The sequence below is a fragment of the Halictus rubicundus genome, chromosome 18 (assembly GCF_050948215.1).
Source record: "Halictus rubicundus isolate RS-2024b chromosome 18, iyHalRubi1_principal, whole genome shotgun sequence".
Taxonomy (NCBI): Eukaryota; Metazoa; Arthropoda; class Insecta; order Hymenoptera; family Halictidae; genus Halictus; species Halictus rubicundus.
In genome coordinates this window covers 6,417,352-6,443,305 of record NC_135166.1, presented here as the reverse complement: position 1 = coordinate 6,443,305, position 25,954 = coordinate 6,417,352, and the positions used below count along the sequence as shown (strand labels likewise).

General features: G+C 39.1%; 1 protein-coding gene across 2 annotated transcripts in view; it reads right to left on the bottom strand.

The window, feature by feature from the left end:
• The window catches only part of LOC143363053 (uncharacterized), a 77,269-nt gene extending 54,764 nt beyond the window's left edge, over positions 1 to 22,505 (bottom strand). Inside the window, exons 1-2 of one of the 2 annotated variants that reach the window (XM_076803672.1) lie at positions 22,399 to 22,473; positions 21,795 to 22,187 (exon numbers count right to left, since the gene is read on the bottom strand). In XM_076803672.1, the coding sequence (XP_076659787.1) occupies positions 21,795 to 21,876 (82 nt within the window). In that variant the 5' untranslated portion in view covers positions 21,877 to 22,187; positions 22,399 to 22,473. Of the gene's footprint in view, positions 1 to 21,794 lie in introns of both variants that reach the window. The other variant, XM_076803671.1, reaches the window with a different exon arrangement.
• Between the last annotated feature and the right edge of the window lie 3,449 nt (positions 22,506 to 25,954).

Below are 25,954 nucleotides of genomic sequence, written 5' to 3'. Positions count from 1 at the left end.
GGAACAGTCGCAGAAAATGGGAAATTGCAAAAAGATCCGTATAGGTTACCGACAATTGAAAATCGTCAACGTTTTCAATTTGCTTTCACGGCAGAAAGGACGACGTGTATCCATTGGCGGATTTAGTGCGAGTACTTTGTCAAACGTTAGGTGTCGCGTATTTCATAAAGTTCTATCGCGGCCACAAAATTTCGATGATAGTGAATCACGGTTTATGAAGAAGAATCACTTAATTTACATTCTATAAAGTGGAGAATCCCGTTTTACGGGCTGCTTCCTCCGCGGCACATCCGCAGAAATATATATTTTGCAAGGGTTGTAAAGATAGTAGTTGCGGAGGAGTATGGAACCGCGGGGTCGTAATCTTAGCCAGTGTCGAGACGTCGCGACGCCCCGGTCAATATTGAATATACCTTAAACATGATTTTGTATACGAACGCTATCGGGATGGTGGCAGCGGTCAGGTATATTACCGGCCCGCGGAACGCGTAGTATCGATTTGCAATTTGGTAAATCGGCAACTGCGCTAGATGGATAGTCCATTGACTCGATACAATGGCGCGACCACTGACGCCGGGGGAAAATGTGCGCCGCGACGCCCGTCGTCTTGCGAACGAATGAATGGAAATTTCGAATTTTATCGCCGGCCAGGAATCGAGGCGATCATGCCCCTTCCACCATCGAAAAACTGACGTTGATAAATTTTTACTCGATAAGATCGGAACGGCGGCGGCTGCCTCAAGCTCATTTGATTATCCCACACCCGCAAAAGAAAGTGATCCCGGTAGAGAGAAAAATAAATTTAAGAGGGCACATTATAAAGAGAGTAGTTTAAAATATTAAAATCATTGTTAGATTACGGATTTATATTATTTCCAGGTTAGTGATGTTACGGAAGAAATAATTTTCTATTTGCCCCTACTTTCTTGAAATCGATGCGTACAATTTTGATTTTCTGTCAAGATTAAACTACAGTGGGACGACATTCTAAAATAAGTAGACTAGGATAAAATCATTATTAGATTGTGTATTTTGTACATTTTTGAACGAAATGAGTAGATGAAATACAGAACAGTAAAAATATTAGAAGGATATAGGCGTAGCGTTGCATTATTTCCAGTCTATTAAAATTACTAAGGAATAATTTTCTATTTTTATTTTGCATTAAGGTCCACTGTTTATGAATGATTAAACAAGTCATTCATTAATAATTAAACCCTCGGACTGTTACGAGGTCTAGGCCTATGCCGGAGTCATTTTTCTCTCGATATAAGGCGATGGCTGGGGACCGGCTTTCGTCGTATTTCGGATGCAGAAGAAGAAGAGGGGATAGCGATTTTCTTATTTCGAAATAAAAAGCGTTGTCTTACTTAATAATTTAGGAGTTAATAATTTAGGCTGTTTACTTTGGGTGAACTTTTTAATTCCTTAAAAGTAGATGCCACATATGGTTTAAAGCAATAAATACATAATAATAATAATTAGGTACAATCGGGGATCTGTTTGGGTTGAGGATGTCTTTTTAAGTAACATCTTTCTTCGTTTAATATTTTCTGAAGCATATTTCTTCTTAAAGAAATTTTAACTTTGACGAAATGTTAACAGAGAATTTTTATCATCTGATTTTTAATTGGAGAAAAGTTGCATTGAAAAGTATTGGATTGCCAACTCCACAAGTTTATAAAATGTCGTGATTTTATAAAGGAAAAAAACTTGGAACTGAACCTCTTCAAAATGCTGAATTAATTCTGTGTTATTAAATCGAACGTACAAATGACATAAACGATAAGAAACGCGAATCACGGTTGACCAAACGCAATTCGAACCTACTCACAAGGAAATAATGTTGAATTACTGGCAAAAATATATCAACCGACTCGAGATTATCACTTGCAATTAATCGCTTCAGATTTATAGAAATTAATTTTGCTTGCAGGATTTATCGAGGCGATTCTAAAGAATAATTACACAAGAGTGTACATTACAATACGCGTTTACAAATTTCGAAAGGAAACAATGACTAGTTTGCTCGAATTAATCAAATTAATTTTTGATATTGGATCTTTCGCTCAATTAAATGAATCCCTCTTCGTTAAATAAATTCTTCAACAATGAATGAAAAAGCACCAGAAATTAGTAATGTAAAAAATGTATTGGTTTGTATAAAATTACTAAACTAAACTAATGAATGAAAATTCGTATAAAATGCAATTCAAGTTCCAGATCTAGCTCCACCCATACGTTTACAAATTCTGTTAGGTGTACGCAAAAAGTTCTCAATTGTTCATACATGATGACTAGACTGCGAATCTTTATGCAAAATAAAAATTGCCGCGTCTTAATTACAAAAACAATAGCCATATAGAAGATCCTTTGTTTCTTTAACAATCTTAATGAATTGAAAATAATATATTAACATGCTTAAACTCTTTTAAACTTTCTACAATACTATTTATTACTAATAATGGTATTATTAATGTTAAATAATATTAGTAATAATGACTTATAATTATGACGGTTACAATCTTCCGCATTTGTGTCCAATTGTTTGTTATTGATGTGTCTAAGTAACGAATGCCATTATCAACCGTTAACATACCTCGTTTGTTCATAACAAATAAATGAAAGCAGAAGGAAAAGTTTCGCATACAGTTGATATGTTCAATTAATTTTAAGCAAGTTGTTTCCCGAAACGTCGCGTCGCCAGAGGATAAGGGAGGAGTTGATGGCTTGAAGATCCAGGAAAAGCAGACAGGAAGGAGAGAACTTCTAAAGAATGGTCCTTTCCACTTTCTCATTTTCCTTTTTCCATAAGAACAAACAGCTCTTCGCCTCTAGTCTATCCACGTCGGTTTCTGTATCCGTAGTCCTTGTTCCTCCATGGTCTATATTTCCGCCATCTTAACGAAACTGCGAGCAACTGCAGCGAAATATCCTTTCACATAATTAAACAGGCTCCCTCCGCATTGTCTCAGGCAATTTTCGAACTTGACTATTTCTGAAATCTACATTCACTACTATGCCCACTATTTATTGTCAAAGAGATTCTTTAATCCTTTGAGGACGAGAACTTTATTTTATTCTTCTATGGATCTCATAGATCTATATTTACCTTAAAATAAAAATAAAAATAAAAATTGTTTCTATTAATTGCAAGACACAGAAGCTGCACAGACATTTATTTCTATTTTTAATAATCACAAGGAAAATAATACAACAGTATTTTAAAATTCTTGATCCATCCTTTTTTATCATAAATGCATTAAATGCGCAATATAATGATTAAGAATTGAAATGTTCATTTTCGAGAGTTGAATTTGCAAAAATGTATATTGTGCTTGCGAATGTTTGTTGCATCCAACATTGAAAATAATAATTTTTTAATTATTTTATTTTGCTTCATGTGTTAATGTTTGCTGCCCATGATAATGCCCGTGATTTCAGTTAAATGTAATTTTCGTAGTCAAATTTTGGCAAATGAGTCTCTGCTGCGTACATGCAAAGATTAATATTTTCCAGATTATTTATGGAACGAATTTCCCAGGGTACATTATAATCCGGGCGTACTAATTCCATTGTTTATTTACGCTACAACGCGAATACATTGTTCTTAACGATTTCATTTGTTTCGCCATGCTTTATGAAATAAAACTTGGAAATGTGTACGCGGCAGTAGAAACCCTCGTGACAGCGAACACGGTAATTAATAGACCGTGCAGTCTATTGTGTTATTTATTCAGTAAGAATGGGATTAATACTTGCGTCGATCGAGGGGGATTTCAGTTGCGACATTAAACTTTCATTTTAATATCAGAACACCGTCATAATCGGTGCAATCCTCTTTCACTGTCTTTTTTCAATATTGATCCTCATTCTAAATGAGAGCCAGATAAAACTACATAATTTGTGTTTCTGATTAATTTATGCTTTCCGATAAAACTCTGTGCTCTTTTTCCACTTTTCGGAATTCAACAGGTACGTGTAAATTGTTTTATATTTTCTGTACGTTGTATTGTCTCAATTAAGACAATTTGCATTTCCTGTCTCTTTTCTTTAAATATTGATCACGACCTTAAATAAAAGTCTAGATCAAAGTAAAAATCTTTCTAGTAAGCAAAAATCTCAGCTCTGTTTTCATTTTTTTAAGAATTTGACAGATACACGCAGACCTGTTTAGATCGCCTGTATGCTTGTTTACTAAACTAACAAATAAATATTGTTCGAACACTGTCACTATCAAAACAGTTCACTTTTTCTGTCTCTTTCGATTAAATATTGCTCACGACTTGAAACAAAAGCACAGATAAGAAAAAAGGTGTTGCGTTTCCTATTGTTTTATATTTGCAAAGTCCCTTTTCCGTTTTCGAAAGTTCGACCGAGCACACGTAGACTCGGCCGTGCCATTATTTAATAAAAAATAAATTAATTTCGCTGCAGTAAATTAGAAAATTGCTCGTTGAAATCGCGCAGTCGGGACGACGAAGATTAATGGTCAGAACCGTCTGCTACAGAAGATTAGTGTTCCCCGGGCCGGGAGAGGAAGGTTTTCGAAAATAAATTCGCAAAAAGAGTTCGATCGAAAATTTCGATCTCGGCCATGAATTTTAATGAAAGTAACGTTAACGTCGATACATTTATCGGAGAAATTACGAGGCCGCGGCGGTACTCGATCCACCGGAAGAAATGTTCAGGCAATTAATCATCACCAAGAAGATTGTAGGAAGAGCTCGTCCCGCGATGGATTAGTTTATCAAACCTGTAACGAACCCTTACAGGCTCTTCCTCTGCCCATCGGAAAAGTTAAGAACTACCAGCCAGCTTTCCACGAAGAAACTTGTACACGCTGTTTCTCTCCACTATTCGCTATTATAATTGCAGATTCCAATTTCGGATTTTTCTCTGTGCTAGTAAATTGCCACGGTGTCTGATGTCGAAAGTCGGTACTCGTACCAGCTGCTAATAGCGTTCGAAATAGGATCTCGATTATCCGAACCGTCGACATCTGAAGTCTCTGTTAGCCTAACGTTACGAGTACAGTAACGTCTTGATCCAAGTCGAACGGAGCTACACGGTCTTAGTTAGTTCGCCTATCCCCTCCACTGCGTAGTGCACACATGTCTTTATTTTTCATTATTTTTTTATGGGACGTTCACCAACTTATTCGTGGCATTTTTCTGATTAAAATGACACTGAACACGATATAAATTAAACTGTGTTTAGCGCTGTCGTTTTCTACGACCCGAGGATTGGGCTTAGATCAAGACTGTACTGTAGTAGAGGAAACCTGCCTAATATGGATGGGCTATTCTTTTCATTAATCATACATTCTATGTTAAGAACAATTACCGGGACCGGGAAAATAAAGAGACAACGATGTACAGGGAATTGGAGGTTATTGTTTCGCGCTGTCTACTGCTACCCGTCACTGCCGTTAAGAAAGTCATACAAAAGAGTTGTCTTTTATTTTTTTTTTATTTGAAAATTTGTGTTTTAAAATGATTGGACAGCGTTTAAACCTTTCTGCAGTAATTGTTTGTTTTATTTGAAGCTCTACGTGCGAGGGGAAAACGGATGATTTTTTTTTTTGGATAGAATAACGAGAACAAATGCAAAAATTGTGTAGTTTGCTGGGTCTACGCAGTTCCACGGTTTGGAAAAGCATGTTTTGTTGCACTGGCGCACGCCTGTCACTTGTTTTAAATTTTGTTCATGTGTTGTACTACTTCCGGCGCTGATGGTTCAATTTAAAACATACGAAATGCGTGTTTGTGACATTTTTATAGTGTGTAATATTTGGTCACGTCCGTGTGTTATTTATATGCAAAAAATGTAACGATAGTCGGCGATTTTTAATTAATGGTAGTAACCAGATTTTGAAGTCGATGTTGCACTATTTTTTAAAGCTAGATTTGAATTAATTATCAGCTGTATGAGTTAATTCGTAGCCCTTCCTTCGCGAATTTGTTCTTCATTAAAAATCATTTTGTTCGTCACTTGCAAACAATCAGAATACACTCTATTATCGGAAATTATTCATTTCTGTGCATTTCTTCAATTTTTTAAATGGCGATTGTATCTTCGAGTTGAAAGATACAAAATTTGGATTTAAGTTTCAGTCACAACCGATTAATTGTGAAAGCCTAAAATTATAATATTATCTTATTATTATTAATTATACGCCTAAAAATTTAATTCAGTCCAGAAGCGAAGAAAGTGGTACAGGACTTGTGCTTGCAATAATTAGACTGCACATTTTTATATATTAAAGCTCATAACATTTTTTTAGAAATGTCAGAACAACGAGTTTAATGAAATATAGAATACTTGTTACATTTTTGGGCAGACGTTGGATGTTCGAGGCGAATCATTTCTCGCCTCACCGTGATCGAGTATTATGCTGTGCTTCAACTCCAATTTGCCGTTCAAGAGTGTAACTTATTAGACGATAGAGTTGTAAGAGCTATTCTCTAACAATGTACCTACTAATAAGTGTTGTCTCCACTTTCGAGAGAGCAACTAGGAGAAGTATGCCCTCGAGCGTACGTCGCGCGTCGGTATGAAAACTATTCCTTGTTAGTAGTGTCGACGAATTAACATCCAAAATACAGCTACGAGATTTTGGTAAAACTTCCATCACTCGCAAGTTTCTGAAATTGTGTTAAAGCTTCTGTCGTTAGCAATTTTTAGGTTATTTTCACGCAGTTGACTACAAGAAAGCTTGGGCTAGTTTTAATAAAAAATTATGGTCAGTTTACAACTTTTTAAAATTTCTTGCAACACTGAATCCACCATGACTTGGAAAATTAAAGCTTTCCCTTTACAACAACCTCCTAGAAATTGATACACACATTTTTTCGGTTAATTTAGTGTAATTTGAATGAGACTGCCTGCTTTACAGTAAACTGTAAAAAAGACCATGTAACCAAATTTGTTCTCTATTTCTGTTTTACACAACAGCAAGTAAAAATGGGGCATTTTTTATCGTCGCAAGCAGTATGCTTCAACCTCCAAATATGTGGTAGAGTCATAAACGAATGTTGTTACCGACGTTTCAATTTATGGAATTTTGTAAAAAACCTGACCAAACTATTTCTAGAGCAAAAACGTTCTTTCGGTACAAAACTGGCGATTCAGTGAAAACACATGCTACATCATGAAAAAATATCCGAGAAAACAGTGAACAAAAAGTAGAGGCTTCAATCATTAAAATGAGTCTAGATTTATTGTTGTACTATTTTCTATTACGAAATTATCGTTGTTCAAACAACGACAAAATCGGAACAGAATCGACAGAATCGGAAATTGAGATACTAGTTCAAACACTTTTTAGATCCACCGTAAGAGTAACATTATATCATTACCGCATAGAAAAACAAATGTACAATTATGTCAGAGTTGCATAACATGTTATGATGTTTACAGAAAGATTGTTACGAGCTGACGAGTACGAGCAGGATAACTTTTTCAAGCTTGATATTACGCGCGTCTTTGACATCGTGGTATTCGCGTTTGTACACAAGATGGAAACGAAATAGTGGCGCAGTGATTACGATTGATCGATACGCGTGTCATGCAGATCGCGGGGTGTATTAAAACTCGAAGGAAATTGCGGCAAATGGAAGAGAACGGCGCAAGTTTCAAGTGGAAAGGAGCTTCTATTATCCGAATCCAATCTCAATCAAATTATCGAACATTACTATCCCGCTCGGAGGTAGTACGTATACCGGGCGTGCAACCTCTATTAAGAACAAAACGCGTATAAGAACATCGTTATCTGCTAACTAGCGCTTTGATTCTGCGTCGACGAGTTTAGCGGCACGGACCGTCATCGCAACGGTTAATTATCCGGACGTTTTTCCCCCCTCCCTTTCTCGCGGAGGGTTTCCCTGTCCGAAAAGTTCCGTATCGAAAACTCCTCGAGCGTGGCCGAGTCAATTGAATTTATGATGTAAAAACAACATCGTGGTCGTTCCTAACGAATCGTTTGTGCGGCCTCCGGTGCCGCGTCGCGCCGGAGGATTCACTTTGACGCGACAAATCACTTGTCTCAGTTCCGGGAGTAGCACCGCGAGGCATTTTATCAAAAGTTTAATGCAAACGGTAACTTTCTTCGTTATTCTCTTCCTTCCGTCAACATTATTCTCGTATAATGAGGACCGAGGGAGTATAATTTTACTGGCGGACACGCTCTTATCGCCCGGGACTGTTCGCGATGAATCGAGGCAAACACAAACATCGCAACGCGGCCGCGCGGACGCTATACACGCCCGGTGTAATTCGTCGTGTAACCGAGAGCTCCGGGAGATCCTCCGTCGCGAGATAACTCGCGAAACGTGAAATGAAGATTTTTTTTCCCAGGCTGCCATCCGTCTCGCAGAAGAACCATTTCGGAGATCACTGACCGATAATATTAAATTCCTCGAACATATTTCATCAAGGTGCTCCACCGGTCCCATCTCGTCGACTAAATCGATGCGCATTATTATCGCACATTGTCTTCATCACTGTTTCACGATTCCCACTTAAATAACGTTTACGTTGACCCAACGAATGGATAATGACTAGGAGATGACGCGTACGTATCGGGACTCGGAATAGTATGGTCCCAAAAATTTCCCCCGTAGTAATGCGTGCCCTCATTTTTTAGTATTCTTATTTCTCGGATTGTTCATTATTTTTAGCTTTTATTTATCTAACTGCGCCGGTTACTAGCTTAAAACGTTATTGCAGCTTCGCGTTGTGTTCATCCCAACCCGAATTATATATTACAACACTGAATTTGAGATTTTCGAAATATGGAGGACCGAACTGTCACAATTTCGTAAAAAGATCGTAATTTTTTTCGAGAAATCGACTTTCGTAGGCCATTGAACATTTTGTACAAAAATATTTTGACATGATATTATTACACGATATGTAAAAACATTAGACAATTTTACCGGCACTGAGTGGACCATTTGAAGATTGGAAATTACACTTTACAACAAATCTTTAAAATTTATTGTACTTATTTATCTTTAATATTTGATTTGCTGTTTTATGGAACAGAAATGCGGAGTAGGTTTAATACGATTTAATAAGGTTTAATTTGATTTAGATGAATTTTTACTATCTCACTACGTTTCTATCCACCAACCATTTCGACAGGGACGACCATTAAATATAATTGAATTGAATTATTAAGGGTTAATACGCAACGTCGTGCTCGGGAAGATCTTGCGATAGAAAGTAACGAGTTATCAGTGACAACGTATCACCCAAAAAATGTCGGGTACTGCTTCCTCATTTTTCGAAAAACCTCGCATACGAAAAAATACTCGAGACGCGCAGAGAGCCCTCTCGAAGTGTTTTACGCTGAAACTCGTTATTAAAAATTCTGCCAGGAGCGTAGCGCGGAAGCAAAAAGCAGAAAGTGTGCAAAGGAAAAAAAAATAGGAGAGAAAAAAAGCGAAAAGAATAGGAAAAAAGGAAAAGATTTGAAGCGCAACGCAGGTTAATCGTCAATTGGGCCAGTCCCGGGGTTAACTCTTGCTGGATTTACACGCCGGCATAATTAAAGTGTCACGCAGCGAGTAACGTTGATAGCGCATAAAAGTAAGAAGGCCAAAGTAACGGGCGAGCGCCTTTGTTCTTCGACGCCGAGCGAGGGCTTAGTTGTGAGAAATTAAGCAATTAAGCCGCGTATTTTACTACCGGAGATCCGAGAGTTCCATGTGCAGGCCAGTCTCCTGCGACGACGACGCCTGAAAGTCGCCGCGCGTTTCGCGGCGAGTGCAACGAGCACGGACGTGGCGTTATTAAGACGTCGCGAAAGTCCAACGCGAATCTCTGGCCGAGCCAGACCGCGAAACCGCAGATTGGCAGAAAAAGATTAGGCCGTCGAAGTTCGCGCAAGTCGAGCGCAGAATCGCGAACAAGAGCGTTTGATCGGCGCAACCCGGTTTGCCCCACATGCTGTTTCGAGCGAAAATATTAAAAGAAAGAAAACGAGTGGCTTCGAGCTCTAATATGTGTCCAGGTTTACCTCCTTACGAAATTAAATTTAAAACTTTAATTTCACATTCGTTTTTCCTGGGAAAGAGCAGATTTTATTATTTTTTTCCCTCACCGCGGCGCGCACCTCACCAAAAAATTTGACAAAATTCGTGGACGATTTTTATACCGACACACCGACACTCTGAAAAATATAAATGATGTCGCTCTTAAACTTCAAAGCGAAATCCGAATTTTTACGAGTTTTTAATTTTTTACAACCAGGATTTCTAACAGAAAAATCCGAATTAATTGCAGTATATGTACCTGGGTATTCGACAATTTGTACGATTTTGTTCAGAATTTCTACATATGACTAATTAAGGAATGTAGGTCGAGAATTAATATTTTGCATTTTATCCTATAACTACTCTCTCGGTCAGAGTTAAAATTTTACACATGTTTTCTCTCGATGCCCCATTCAATAGCTCATAAGACGTTTAATTTGGTCCGTGGACATTCTTGATCAGTTGCATTATATTAATATGTATTGCTTTACAATTTCGACAAAGTACACTTAGAAGTTCATTCGAAACATTTCTAAAATTTTCGTAATCGTGAAAGAAAAAATTAGGAACCATTTTGACTCGGTAGTTCTACTGTTAACACTTTGACTGCCAAACTAGAACCCCGAAAATTCCATAAACGAAATCAAAATTGAAAAATAATTAAATGTATGATATTGAGTAATCCTCCAACTTTCTTGCATTTTATAGATCCTAATCAAATTTGGTACAATCAATATATTAACGTAAACATTTATTTTAAAACCTGGACAAATAATTCCGTCACCCACAGTCGACGTGTTGAGATTATCAGTGTGGTGTAATTAAAGATCCTAAGCAAATTGATCATTTCACTTATTACGTTTTACGTCGATTGATTTGACTAATGTATAACGAAATGACAAATTATATATCACATTTAAATGTTTGTTCACATATTTGTATAAAATCCACAATCTACTCACGACAGAGATTATGCGAATTATTTCGAAAACGAAAACGTTTAATACCTTCGCATCTTTTTCCTGCGTCGAACAAGAACCGTCGCGAACGCGTTGTGAAATTTGTCCGTCTAACCGTGATCGCAAATATAGGATGAATTGATGTCGAGATTATAGTTATTCAGTGTCGAACACTTCGGTAATAATGACGTAGACAACTGCGAGCGGAAGGAGGAGTATATTTACGGCGTTCTTTCGCAGTACATTTCTCACACGAGAGCTATCCATTATCGTGCACAGACAGGGAGGTTGACTTAAATCTGAAGCTTTATGCCGGATAATCAAAGCTCCCCGTACTCTATGCAACATCGATAACTGCGTCGCTATAAATGCGCGGAATAACCTAATACGCTAGCGAGCGAAAATCATTCTAGCCGGTGAACCGGCCGGATATAAAAGTGAACGGCGTGCATGCATCAGAGGTTACATCAATAACCTCGTATACTTTAATACATGGAGATGCATATCTGTCTAACAGCTGTCTACCGTGTCTGTATGCATTATATATTGGAACAATTACGTGTTTCCTCGCACGGAAATTCAGACGCTCGTTTATCGTCCCGCCGGCGAATAAGATGTCAGATTCGATGCAGCTACTTCAATTCTATAATACGTCCCTTTGTTTCGACGTACAAACGACCTGACTTATTGTTCACCCGAATAGTCGTCGTTCACTTGATGAACACTTTTCACGATTTTATTTATCGCCGTCACTCGTAATAATATTTAGACACTGTTAAAAACACGATAACTCTTTCAATATTGCATTTCTTTCGAGAAGCTGGAACAATTAGTTTGCTGCATCACTTGAGAAAGAAATTTTGAAAAAATTGCGATTGGTTGGAATTTTAAAGAAAATACTAAAACTTGATTTTTACCACTTTTTCATGTGGGCCTGTATTGAAAATTTAAAAAATACGACTCGTTGTTCTGTGCCATATCTATTAGGTTATATAGCATCCTATATATAGGATCTAGTCATAGTTAATTTTTAATGTTTAGAGTGCCTTAAGCTGATACATTTTATTGGTCGAGAAATGTTAAGGTTACTCTGGCATACAAGCAGAATGATTTCCAAATGAAAAATCCTGTCACACTATAAAAATGGTTGCTCAATGTTTACGAAAAGCTCGTTATAAATAGTTACGTTTATCCTCGCGGTAATTTTTTAAAATTACATCGAAACGATTAATGTATAGTTCATCCATTATATCCAGAAAGTATTTCAATCCTGGAACTACTAAACCAAGCAAGATTCTAATTTTACTCTTTCAAAAATATTAGCGTCGCACTCATTCTCCCACGAAATTGTGTTAAAGCGAAAGCGAGTTTAACGAAAGTGATCGCGCGAGATTTATTTGAAGTGGCAGAAGTTAAACGTGCGAACGGTGGGCAAGGATTGATACCGCGCAATCATAAATGATTGAAATTAAACGAGGATTAAATGACAGGTAAACTCAAACAAATCTTTTGAAAAAATAACTGCACTGAAAACTCGCCATGAATGTTTGCACGGTGCAAACGTTCGCCGTCCAATTTGTCAAAAGAAGAATTCTATGGAATCCCATTAAAGGGTTCAATTTGCATGTCCACTGATTGATTTCGCTGATAATTGCCGGTGGAGATACATCTTTTTCAATTTTGCGATTTAATTATTTTTATGGAATTAAATTGTACTGTTCTGGTCACCGTTTTAATCTGCATCGAAATCGCATGGAATTATAACGATCAACTGTTAAATTCTGACGAGCCATTCGGCTGTCATCAATCTGCAGCCACAGATAAAAAGCGGACACGTCGGTGAAGTATGACGGTCTGTATTGTTGTAAAATGTCTTGCGTCATTGTCCAATTCGAATTAGGTCGGTGCAAAAGTAAATTGAGATTTTGTTCTTGGATTGTGAAGCAATTATATTTTTATTTTTTTTTAATTTTATTTTTCTATATATTTTGCTTTATTTTCCAATTTGTTTTAAACGTCGAATGATTTTTGGATAATCAACTTTTTGAAGACAGATCACACGCCGAAGTTCGAACTGACGACAACCGCAATTTAGTCGATTTTGGGACACGGTTGTATTTTTATTAATAAAGTGAAACTTAATTCTTCCCAAAAACATATTCGAAACGATCAATCGATAGAGAATTGGCGAAGACGGCGAATACTCGTTTCCTTGAGAAGCTATTTATTCGAATTGCCTTTCGTTTGAAGATTAAGATAAGGCTTGCGCACGCCGTTCGTTGAATAAAACGCGTTTAAAACTAATTGACCTTTTAACTTCGATCCCGATAACACATTGGTTCTGTAATCCTCTGTAATCGAGGAATCGGGGAAACTTTGGGGGATTTTGATTTTTATCGCTTACAGCACTTTGATTCAGAGTTGCCGGATAAGGGAGATCCTTATTTAATTAGTCGGAGACTCATTTTACAACAGACACTCCTATAAATGCCATAAAATCGAAGTAATTTAGTCGTTGCAGTCAAAAGAATTAACACTTATGGCACGGGACTGCTTCTTGAACTATTCGAGACTCTGCAAATCCTAATGAGGTTCACCTCAAACAACTACAATACGAACAGAAGTAATTGCTGAAGATAGTCGAAGAATTGTGTGTTGAATATATTATATGTACAAATTAATCCGTGGATCTCCAAGTTAATTTTATTTTTATTTTCACATCAAGTCTTTCAATCGTCACGTTGGATATGAATCAGTAGACTCCGTAGGCTTTATAGTAAAAATGGCTGACTACAACATAACACTGCAAAGACGTTAGAATAATTTAAGAACATTGCTACATCATTTCTGACATATTAAAATCACTGGAAGAATAAATACTTTTTGATATAGCTTCCATTTCACACAACCGAATTAGAGTTTATTTTGCATAAAAATCCACAGTCTACTCATTAGCTTCTTGTAAGATTAATTAAATAGAAAATGGCGGACGAAACTGATGGAGACTGTTTTGGACAGTAGAATTTATTTTAGTGATCTGTAAACAATCAATAAATTCACGAAGGAGTGGCTACGAATTAATTTGCACACCTAACAGTGTTTCTCAAATATATTTGAATTTAGATCTTCGAAGAATGTATGTTTTCGAAAACACAGAGTGCAATTAGAAATAGTGAATAAAAGTTTCATGTTCTCAGCTTTCTGACTTTTTTATCGCAGCTCGTATTCTAGTCTACGTGGAAAATGTATTAAAAATGATTACTTATTGGAAAGTTAGTCGACAGCGTAAAATACAAGTACTTCGTACGGTCGCGTCATACTCTGCATGGCTGCCAATGAATATGTATGAAACATTGTAGTACGTTTTGACTCGGCTGTCTCTGAATTTTATTGTACTTCTGCATGTCTTTTTCATATGAAATTTTACTCTCGACAAATAAAGTATTTTACTCCCACGCGAGGAGCGAACGAATGAATATTCTACATAAAAGTGCAACCAAATTTATAAAATACAACACAAAGACTTTTGTAATAACAGAAATGTCCGATGAAAAATTCCGTTTCGCTTGCTCCGTTTGCTTTTAGCGAAATGGTATTTTTTTTTTGCGTCGCAAATTGCACTCTGTCCTTTGTATTTGTCAATAATATTAAACCTTTCATCGGCACGAAGTATCCTTTGATGAATTTGAATGCTTGAATTTTTCATAATCGTCGATAAATATTCACGCTTTTGCCGATGGGTGTGAAAGCAAACCAAAGAATAAAAAACAAACAAAAAAAAAAACGAAAGAGGTTTCAGAATGTTACTATCAGCGAATGATTCAATATGCATCGTAATTAAGTCTCGCCGCTAGTGAATAAAAACTTATAATCAGAAAAAGCAATTTCATCTTTGATATTCATTCCCATTCCCAGCTCGCGGCTCCCGATGGTGAAAATCTACTGAAATAAATTAAAAGTAACTTCTTTGCACTTTTTCCTTCAGGACGACCGACCTGATCGCGAAGATGGCGATCGAGAAATTCTGTAACATTCTCAGGGCCCGTTTAATAGTACCCGTTCTTGACTGTCGCAATTGATAGAAAGCAACTTTTGCTTGTGTTTGTGTGATGTCCATGTAAGTTTAGAATTCGTTTAAATTTTACTTTATCTGACGATTGTATCTCCCGAATCCATTTTACGAGGAAATTTTTCCGAAGATTCCTTTTTCGAACATGAACTCAGTTTTATTTTCGGCAATTCATATTTCAGTTTCACAATTGCAGCATCGTAAAACAGTTTTTATTCTCAGTTCATCCGTAAACGTCCGACTGTATGAATTGTACACTTTGAGAATGAAATAAAATGTTAGGCAAAAGTTATAGTGCATTATAGTGGCTAAATCTGCTTCATACAGGGGAATAAGTTTTTATGTTCGTTTTAGTAGAGTAGTCCATAAAAATTGAATTATTTTTCGAGTCCAAGTTTCGGTAAGTTTTGTTTGATGTTTGCTTTCAAAGCTTGTGTGAAACGATGAAGAATCATCAAATGTAAAGAAGCCATACTTCATTTGATATAATTTTTCCTATCCGAGAAGACCAAGTACTGTTCCATTAAAATATTGCTTACCGACGATTAAATTAAAAAACCGTTTCACAATTTTTTAGTAAATTTTTCAGCAGTAACAACGATTTCATTTGCGAACCAGCGAAGTAGAATCTAATCGTTCCTTTCAGGATTATAATAACGAACAGGATTTCGAAGGTTCCCGAGGTAAAACCGAGAGTTCTACAAACATGCTTTCATCAAACAAAGTTAAAAAATCGTTTGTCCGGCATGCAGCAGCGTTCGATCCACCGGCCCGACCCGCAATTACCGAAAGCTCCGAGCGATTTTCGTCGGAAAACGCGCGGTCCTTTCGCCATCGCCGCAATAATATTGATCCTTTTATACATTAAGGATCCAGAGCGGCGTGTACGTGACCCGTTTCACATAGCTCCTGGCTGATCAGTATTTCCGTCCCGACGTGATCGTATAAAAACTATTCTAATCCTATTCGACGGCGGTTCTGTTCGAGCACAAAAGAACGAAATCGTGACGTCTCGGCGTAGAAAACTTCTTTATTGTCCGCAATCGTCGCCTCTCGAGAGGATCCAGTAGGGCACGGTCATTTAACGGGGGAAGATCGTTCGAACTTCCGAGAGCGCACGCTGGCTTTTCGCGAAATCGAATAATGCGCGACGGCGTTTCTGCACTCGGCTCCCTCTACCTCGTTCCATCGCCCTACGGTGCATCACTATAGCGCCGCCCATATTTTTCAGAATTTTCAACTTTCGAAGAATATTTCTGGAAAACCAACTGCGCGATTTGGGAAAGTATGATGAAAAACGAACTTCAAAACAATGAAGTCGCTGCGAATATGTCGAGATCAAAGCGAGAAACATTTCGGAATCGTTGCAAAATTATGGCACCATCTACGTTATTAAGATTTTTTAACTTTGGAAGAATAATTCAGGAAAATCAAGAGCGCAATGTGAGAAAGCATCATAAATTGTGAGCTTCATACATATATAAAAATATATTGAAGTTGCTGTGTGCAGGAAGCGAGAAATAATTTTAGAAACTGCGCAAAACTATAGCGCTACCCACATTTTTTAGAATTTTCAACTTTCGAAGAATAATTCTGGAAACCAACTGCGCGATTTGGGAAAGTATGATGAAAAACGAACTTCAAAACAATGAAGTCGCTGCGAATATGTCGAGATCAAAGCGAGAAACATTTCGGAATCGTTGCAAAATTATGGCACCATCTACGTTATTAAGATTTTTTAACTTTGGAAGAATAATTCAGGAAAATCGAGTGCACGATGTGAGAAAGCATCATAAATTTTGAGCTTCATATATAAAAATATATTAAAGTTGCTGTGTGCAGGAAGCGAGAAATATTTCAGAATCGGCGCAGAACTATAGGGCTACCTACATTTTTCAGAACTTTCAATTTTGGAAGAATAATTCCGGAAACCAACTGCGCGATTTGGGAAAGTATGATGAAAAACGAACTTCAAAATAATGAAGTCGCTGCGAATATGTCGAGATCAAGGGAGAAACATTTCGGAATCGTTGAAAAATTATGGCACCATCTACGTTATTAAGATTTTTTAACTTTGGAAGAATAATTCAGGAAAATCAAGAGCGCAATGTGAGAAAGCATCATAAATTGTGAGCTTCATATATAAAAATATATTAAAGTTGCTGTGTGCAGGAAGCGAGAAATATTTCAGAAACTGCGCAAAACTATAGCGCTACCCACATTTTTCAGAATTTTCAACTTTCGAAGAATACTTCCGGAACACCAACTGCGCGATTTGGGAAAGTATGATGAATAACGAACTTCATACAAAATAATGAAGTTGCTGCGTATATGTCGAGATCAAAGCGAGAAACATTTCGGAATCGTTGCAAAATTATGGCACCATCTACGTTATTAAGATTTTTTAACTTTGGAAGAATAATTCAGGAAAATCAAGAGCGCAATGTGAGAAAGCATCATAAATTGTGAGCTTCATATATAAAAATATATTGAAGTTGCTGTGTGCAGGAAGCGAGAAATATTTTAGAAACTGCGCAAAACTATAGCGCTACCCACATTTTTCAGAATTTTCAACTTTCGAAGAATACTTCCGGAACACCAACTGCGCGATTTGGGAAAGTATGATGAATAACGAACTTCATACAAAATAATGAAGTTGCTGCGTATATGTCGAGATCAAAGCGAGAAATATTTTGGAATCATTACAAAACTATAGCACCATGTACATTATTAAGATTTTTGAACTTTGGAACAATAATTTAGGAAAATCAATATACGATATGAGAAAGCATCATAAATTGTCAACTTCATATACAAAAATATATTGAAGTTGCTGTAGGAAGGCAGAAATATTTTAGATTCGGAGCAAAACTATAACGCTACCTACATTTTTCCTATTTTTAAACGATCAAAGAATGATCGAGAAACACTAAGTGCGTGATAAATAACGAACTTCATTTATAAAAAATATAGCGCTATCTACATTTTTCCGATTTTTGAACGTTGCAAGAATGTTTGAGAAGCACTAAGCGCATGATAAATAACAAACTTCATTTATAAAAAATATAGCGCTATCTACATTTTTCCGATTTTTTAACGTTGGAAGAATGTTTGAGAAGCACTAAGCGCATGATAAATAACAAACTTCATTTATAAAAAATATAGCGCTATCTACATGTTTCCTATTTTTAAACGTAGGAAGAATGATCGAGAAACACTAAGTGCATGATAAATAACGGACTTCATTTATAAAAAAAATTGCAGTTGCTGTCTACATATCGAGATGAAAGCGAGTGTCGGATATATTTTATTATAATTTCTTCTAAATGAATATTTTTACTCTCTGTTCATTCTATGCAATTTCTTTTTGACTCTTTTCACGTGACGGTATCAGCATTAGGAAATCAATGTACAGATGTGGAAAACTCTCGAAAATTGTAGTGCTACATCTGTGCTCCATAGTGTCCCTCCCTCTGTTTCCCTTCTGTCTCTCGATTTCCCCCGATACTTTATTCGCGAAAGTTACGCGCGGCTCAGGCTCAAAACGCGGCGCGGCGTTCAATTTCTCCGGCGTGATTCCTCAACTAGCGAAAACCGTGGGCGTCGAGCACTCTCGCAAGACGGATCGCTTCGCTTGCCATTTAAAAGCGGCGAGAGCCGCGCCGACAAAACCCCGGGACAAAGATTTGCAAAAAAAAAAAAGGAAAAGAAAAAGAAAAAAATCCAGCGTTCCCAGGCTCAGTGCGCCAATTTGTTCAGCGAGATTACCCCTCGAACCGCGCGAAAAGATTTTTTCGCTAAAATGTTTCTGGCTCGCCTCGCGCGCGTCACTTCTGCAAGATAAACGGGACTCTTTTCATAGTCGAATTCTCGCCTATTCGACTGCCGTATTCTCCTCTCTCTCTCACTCTCACTCTCTCTCTCTATGTTTTTTTCGCACAGCACAAAGTACACCCCGCGCGCAAACCCAAGGATCGAACGGATCGGCAAATCGATTTCGCGAGGAGGGAATCGAAGTTCCCACGCGATACTCTCGCCGCCCTTCTTTTGTTCCGACTGACGTTCCAATCTCCGTGTTTCGCACTTCGAAATCTCATTAACGATCGCCGACATCTTGATCGCGGCCGACAGCCACGCCGCCGGTAATTTGTTGCAATCGGAATTTTCGAACCGCTGAAAAGTGCAGCGACTCCGGCGAGTCGACGGGGAAAATTGTTTGGATGCACTACGACCGTAAAACTGATACTCGGTGATTTATTGGATGTTGTAACTACTCGGGGGGATAAACACCCTCCTAAAAACTGTATCGAGGATCACGTAGCGTTCACTTTCGGGTAGATTGCTCTTCCTACTATCCTCGATCATTTTTCACATAAAATTTCCCCGTTGGCTCTCGAGATCTCCAATCTCTCCAGGACACCTGTTTAATCGGGAGCAATTGTTTCACTCTAGGAGATAAACACCCCCCTAAAATCGGTATCGATGCTCCCGTAACTGTCCTTTATCATCTTCGATTTTTCAGGATATTTCATTAGGGACGAAACCATTAAATCGTTGAAAATTTGAAAGGGAATAGACGCGACGACTCTAGGGGCAAACTCCACCCTAAGAAAATGTGTCATGGCTCCCGTAGCCTTCGCTCGCAGCTACATAACTTCCAAAAGTACCCTTGATAATCTATCCCATAAACTTGCGTTGTTGGTTCTCGGGATCACCAACCTTTCCGAAACACTTGTTCAATCGGAAGCGAACGCATCGAATCGTTGGAGAAATGGAAAGAAATAGATGACTCCGGGAGAGAAACACCGTGCTCAAAAATTGTGTAGACCCCGCAGTATTCGCTTTGAACTGGATTGCAACTATCCTCGATCGTCTCCTCCGTAAAATTCCTCCGCCGGGTCTCGAGAACCGATTTCTTCGAAACACTTGTTCAACCAAGGGTGAACGCGTCAAATCGACGGGATACTAAAAGAAATCGGTGTGACGCGACTTTAGGGGATAGACGCGATCCTGAAATCGGCATGAAGGATCTTCTGACTTCCACTTTAAACTAGATGGCTTCTCCAGCTATCCTCGATCGTGTTTGCACAACATCTGGAGAACACTTGTTTAATCAGGAGCAAATGTTTCGAATCGGTCAAAAATTGAAAGAAATGAATGTGACGATTCTGGGGACTACTCAGCATCCAAAAATCGGTATATCAACGCTCCAGCAATCATACATTTTTCCGAAACTCTCGTTTAATCAGGAGCAAACGCATCAAATCGGCGCGAAACCAAGGAAACGGTTGTAGGGTCCCTAGGAGGTAAAAACTGTATGGAGTTTTCACAACTACCCTCGACCTTCTTCCCCGTAAACTTCTCTTCCCAGGTCTCGAGATTCAAGATTTCTTCCGAACACTTGTTCAATCACGAGCGTACGGTTCGAGTTGTTGAAAAGAAATCGGTACAGCGATCCTAGAAGATAAATACTGTCCAAGGAACGGTATCCAGGCTCCTGTAAGCGTTCTCGATCATCTTTCCCACAAACTTCCGCTGCCGGATCTCGAGATCTCCGGTTTCTCCCAGACACTTCCTCAATCAAAAGCAAACGCTTCGAATCGTTGCAAGAATTAAAAGAAATAAGTGCAACGACCCTGGAAAGGGACCGCCGTAGAAAAAATGGTACCGAGGCTCCCTTCGCTTCAAATTAGATCGCCCCTATCCTCGATCATTCCGTTCATAGATTTCCTTTTCTGGAAATTTTTCTTAATCATTGATAAAAGGAAAAGAGATAGGTGCAACGACCCCAAGAAAAGACTATCGCCCTAAAAATGGTAGCGAGGCTCCCGCAGCTTGCACTTCACATTACACCGTTCCTGCAGCTTCCTTGATCGTCTTTCTCATGAACTTCCGCTGCCGCGTCTCGAGATCCCGGATTTCTCCCGAACACTTGCATCGTCACAAGCGAAGGTATTAAATTAACGAAAAACTAAAAGGAGGATGGACACCACCTTAAAATCGGTATCCTCTGACTTCCACTTTCAATTAGATCGCTCCTAGAACAATCATTGATCATCTTTCCCACAAACGTTCTCGTCCGAGTCCCAGAATCCTGAATCCCTTCGGAACACTTGTTTAATTTTAAAAGAAATTGTTGTGACGAACTTGGAGTGGCTAAACACCACCCTACTCGGTATCAAGGCTCCCGTAGCCTTCGCTTCGATCTTTTTTAGTTCTAGAATATTCCTCGATCATCAGCCGGGTCCCAAAATCCCCGATCCCTTCAGAGCACTTGCTTGATCAGTAGCAAACGCATGAAATCGACGAGAAACCAAAAGAAACAGTTATAACGACCCTAGGGGATCGACACCACCCTAAAATCGGTATCAAGACTCCAGCAACTATTCTCGATCATCCTCCCCGTACACTTGCGCCGCGGAGTTTCGATGTCTTCGGAACACTTGTTTAATCAAGAGCAAGCGCATGAAATCGGCAGGAAACTAACAGAAACAGGTGTGAGTACCCCAGGTGCTAAAAACCACCCTAAAATCGCTGTAAAGACTCCCCCAACTTCCAGTTTAAATTAGATTGCTCCCAGAGCAATCCTAGATCATCTTTCCCACAAATTTGCTGGTCCCGAACCCGAAACTCCCAAACTCCCCTTCACACTTGTTCCATCAGCATCGAGCGATACCAAAGGAAACATGGTCACTGATATTATCCTGTAGGACGTCAGGTCCTTACCGGTCACGAACACGGCGAGCACGATGAAGATCGTCGCGGAGAGGGTAGGACGCGCTTCCCGATGCCTTGCGACACTTCTCATGATGTCTCCGCGGTTAGTTTCCCGTAGTTACACACTCATATACGCGTCCGGCGTCACGGATCACAGCCCCGCGTTCATGTTAAGACATCCGGTTCCGCTCGGTCGTCGCACCTGCTCGTCGATCCATTCACCAGGGCGAAACCGACGACGAAAAGGAGGCGAACCAAAAAGAACAAAAAAAAAAAAAAGAACGGAAAACCCGAACAAAGCAAGAAACGAAGAACAGAAAGGGTGGGGGGAGGGGTGAGGAACACTTCACTGGAAAATTGGTGTCCGGTCTCTTTCGGCGTCCCCCGGTTGTCGCGAGAATCCTTTTTGGCGAACGGGGGTTCAGAGAGGGCTGTTGCGCGAAGGGGTCTCGTTCTCTCTTGTCGGGAAAGAGAGAGACGGAGAGAGAGAGAGAGATAGACAAAGCGCGCACCAACAGAAATTAAAGGGACGCGCGTCGAGGGTGTGTGTGCGGTCGCCGGAAAAAAAAAGAAACGTAGGAGAAGGCCGAAGAGATAAAATTCGATCACCGACGATCCCTCTCTCGTCGGCGATGGCGCGCTGCGCGTCTCAGGACGACGTGACGACAAAGAGCTCTTCCGGTCGACGTACAAGCGGCTACTGAGGCTCCCGCCGCAAGCACGGAGAGCTTCCAGTGCGTCGACTCGGTCGTGCAACCCGAAAGCTCGTTTCTCTCCCCCCTACCACACCCCCTCGCGGCCCCCGTTTCCTCCCCTCTTTCGCCTCTTGGCCCCTCTCCATCCCCCCTTTCGCGATTCCCCCTCGGACTCCCCCCACTCCCCCCGACTCCGGTGCACCTCCCCCGTTGACCCCCACCCCCTCCTCCTCGCCCTGTCGCCTCGTTCTCTTCTTCATCCCCTCTCCTCTCCAGCCCCCTTCGTTTCGCCCCCTCGGCCATTTTAGCGTCGTCGTCGCGATCAGCCGCCCCAGTGCGGGCTGCGCGCGAGCGAGAGAGCTTTTGCGTCCTAAAGCTGGATAGCTCTCGGGGAAGGGGTGATTGATTGGCGCTGAAACTTCGCGACTGATTGAATCTTTTTTACGTTTCAATATCGGTATCCTCGAGTGGGATGTATGCCACACTCTGAAACAGAGTGGCCAGGATCCGACTGTACACGGGTATTAAGCTCCTTCGAGATAGGGGATGTTGCTGCTGGCTGGTCCGATGCTGATGGCGATGGTACCATCGCCACGCGTCCTGGATCCAGGATCCAGTGGAGGTCGACTACTCTCTATAGATCCCCTCTCTTTCGGACCGGAGTTCGTTCTCATCCTTGACCACAATGGGAGTTAAGTTCTATGAGGATTACGACGGATCGGTTTGATGCTCTTTCCGAAATTTGTAGGGCTGTCCAGGCACAATGCTGTCTGATACCCTCTGTATAATTATTTCTTAAGACTTTTGGGGATGGAAAGGGCGAGTGGTGGTTCACGATTTGAGGGGGGGGGGGTATTGATGTTTTTGTGGGCCTTTTTGTAGGGTTGTAACTTGGTGATGATGTCTGGCACCCTCGGTATAATTATTTTTTTGACTATACTGAGAGGGGGTCTGACGAAAGGGGTGACTGTCTCATGATTTATGTGGCTTTTCTGTTATTTTTATGGTCTTTTCGGAATTTGGTGAGTTGTCTGATACCCTCTAGATTTATAATTATTTCTTCACTCTTTCGAAAGAGGGTGCAGAGAAAGGGGCGGCTAGTGGTGATTTATGGGGTGTTATTTCTCAAATCTCTCCGTATGTTCCGACAAAACAGAAGGGTGGTTGGAAGGGTGTCCAATGTTTTATCATTTTTATTGCTTACATTATTTCGATGTTCTTTTTCTGAATTCGAAGGGTTGTCTATTAACATTGCTGTCTGACACACCCTCTACAATACCTCTTAACCCCTTCGAGAAAAGGGCTGGCAAGTAAGGTGTCTACCTTTTTGTAGTTCATACGGATTCTTCCTAATTATCAAGTATAATCTCAAGTTATTTTGATGCTTCTTGCATTTGTAGGGTTGCCTTTTAATAATACTGTCTGATACCTCCTTTGCAATTATCCCTTAACCCTCCCGATGCCATGTCAAAGTAGAAAGGGTAGTAATAAGGGTTGTCTACTGCTCTATGGTTTATATAACTTGGCGCTCATATAAATAATGTGAGAGTCATGAAATTTTTTCTGAAATTCTATAGAGGTATTTTTAAAAATAATAAAATATAAAAATATAAGAAATTATATAAATTGAATATGTGTTAATTAATATTGTCGTGCAGTAAACGTAAGAATAGGGTCGCTTATTTATTCAGGTCATCTTGAAGGTCAATACCAGACAGGAAATAAGCGGTCGTCGTTTCAAGTAGAAACAGCCGTCAATGACCAGACAAAACACTAATCTTCATCGATAGCAAGCGTATTCGACAGATGTTCTTATTTCATTCTTTTGGAAAACGAAGCTTCATGCATATAACATTACATTGTCTTACTCTACATTTACATGTAGAATCACCGACCCTAAATCATTAAAACAGTATAACATACTTCGACGTCTGTATCGATGATTGTCAAATCTCCAGCGTGAAGATTGCATTGCCAAAAACGGTAAGAAAAGCATCGATAAAACTTCAATTGTCGCATAGGAATATCTTAAAATTTTCATTGCACAGGATGAAAAAACCGTGTTCTCTTTCATCTGCTTTTAATCTTCTCACTAGCAACAATATCTTCGCCAAGTGGTTCACAAAAATCCACGATACTAACGGAGCTATATTTAGAACAAGTGCACCGTGGTGCACAGCAATAAAAAGCGACAACTTCGGGTAAAATAACCGTGTAATCTCTTCCTGGATATCATTTCTTTTACGACTGCGCCAGCGTTTAGGGCAGCACAGTTAGAAACGTTTGTATAACACATTGTATACGCAACTGCTTGGACTCGGTGACTTTTAATTTTGATGTTGATACTTACTAATTTAATCAACGAAGTATTCGAATGTGGCTTATCATTTTCTCTATATATTCGTAAAAATTTACAGAATTTTATTTTTTCAAAATTTGACACATTCAGAGAAAATACCTCAAAGAACATCATTTTTCTGTGAAACGTTTTTCTTCGGAATTTTATAACGAAAATTTTTTAAGTTTTTTGTGTGCAGTGAAAACAATTCAATGAATTGAAAAGACATTTTTTTGTGAAATGTTTTCTTCGAAATTCTGTAATGAAAATTTTCCAAAGATTTTGAAAAGATCATTCTTCTGTTGACTGTATTTTCTTTGAGTTTCATAATGAACAGCTCTTTCGCACAGAGTGTCTCAGATTATCCTGAAACCCGTGCGACACGACATTTCGCTATAGGTCAATGTTGACAATAGCAGACCCGGCAGCTCGTGGGCTTTCTCCTACTTCGACACGGTTTATTCATCCACTTTGTCTACAGAAGTTCCTCTACTCTGTCATTAGATGCTACGTTATCTCCACGCGCTTTATACTACCACAATATATGATACCACGGGAGGCAAGGCCTCGTAAGGAGCTCTGTGCGTCGAGGACGTGGCTATAGGCTATTATGCTTGACATCACCTCGGCTGCATTGTCATGATATTAACCCTTTGCGGACGAGGATTTTATTAAATATTAAAAATCCTTCCATCTGGGAATCACACGTCATAAATCCACTGCTTTCAGCACCGAAGGAAAAGAAAAATGTGAACTCTTCTCTCGTTAATTAAATTATTGTATCCAATACGACGACGTTTTTAATCATTGGGATGAATGTTTAATGCTAATTGCTCAGCTAAAAGGGAGGAAAATGATTCATCATTTTTATCAGAGGATTCGAGCATCTAATAAAATGTTTAGTACTGGAAAATGACAAAAATTTTAGCTGTACAAATTAATACTCGTAGATCTTCATTCGAGATTTTTTTATAATTGTTTACAGACAACTAAAACTCTGCAAAATAATCTCCATCACTTCGCACGTACTTTTATTCTATTTTACATAGCTAATCAATCTCCAATATCGTGGTTGAAATATGTCGACCCAAAATAAAGTTACAATTTCTTTTTAATTTATTGTTTTTATTCGTTAT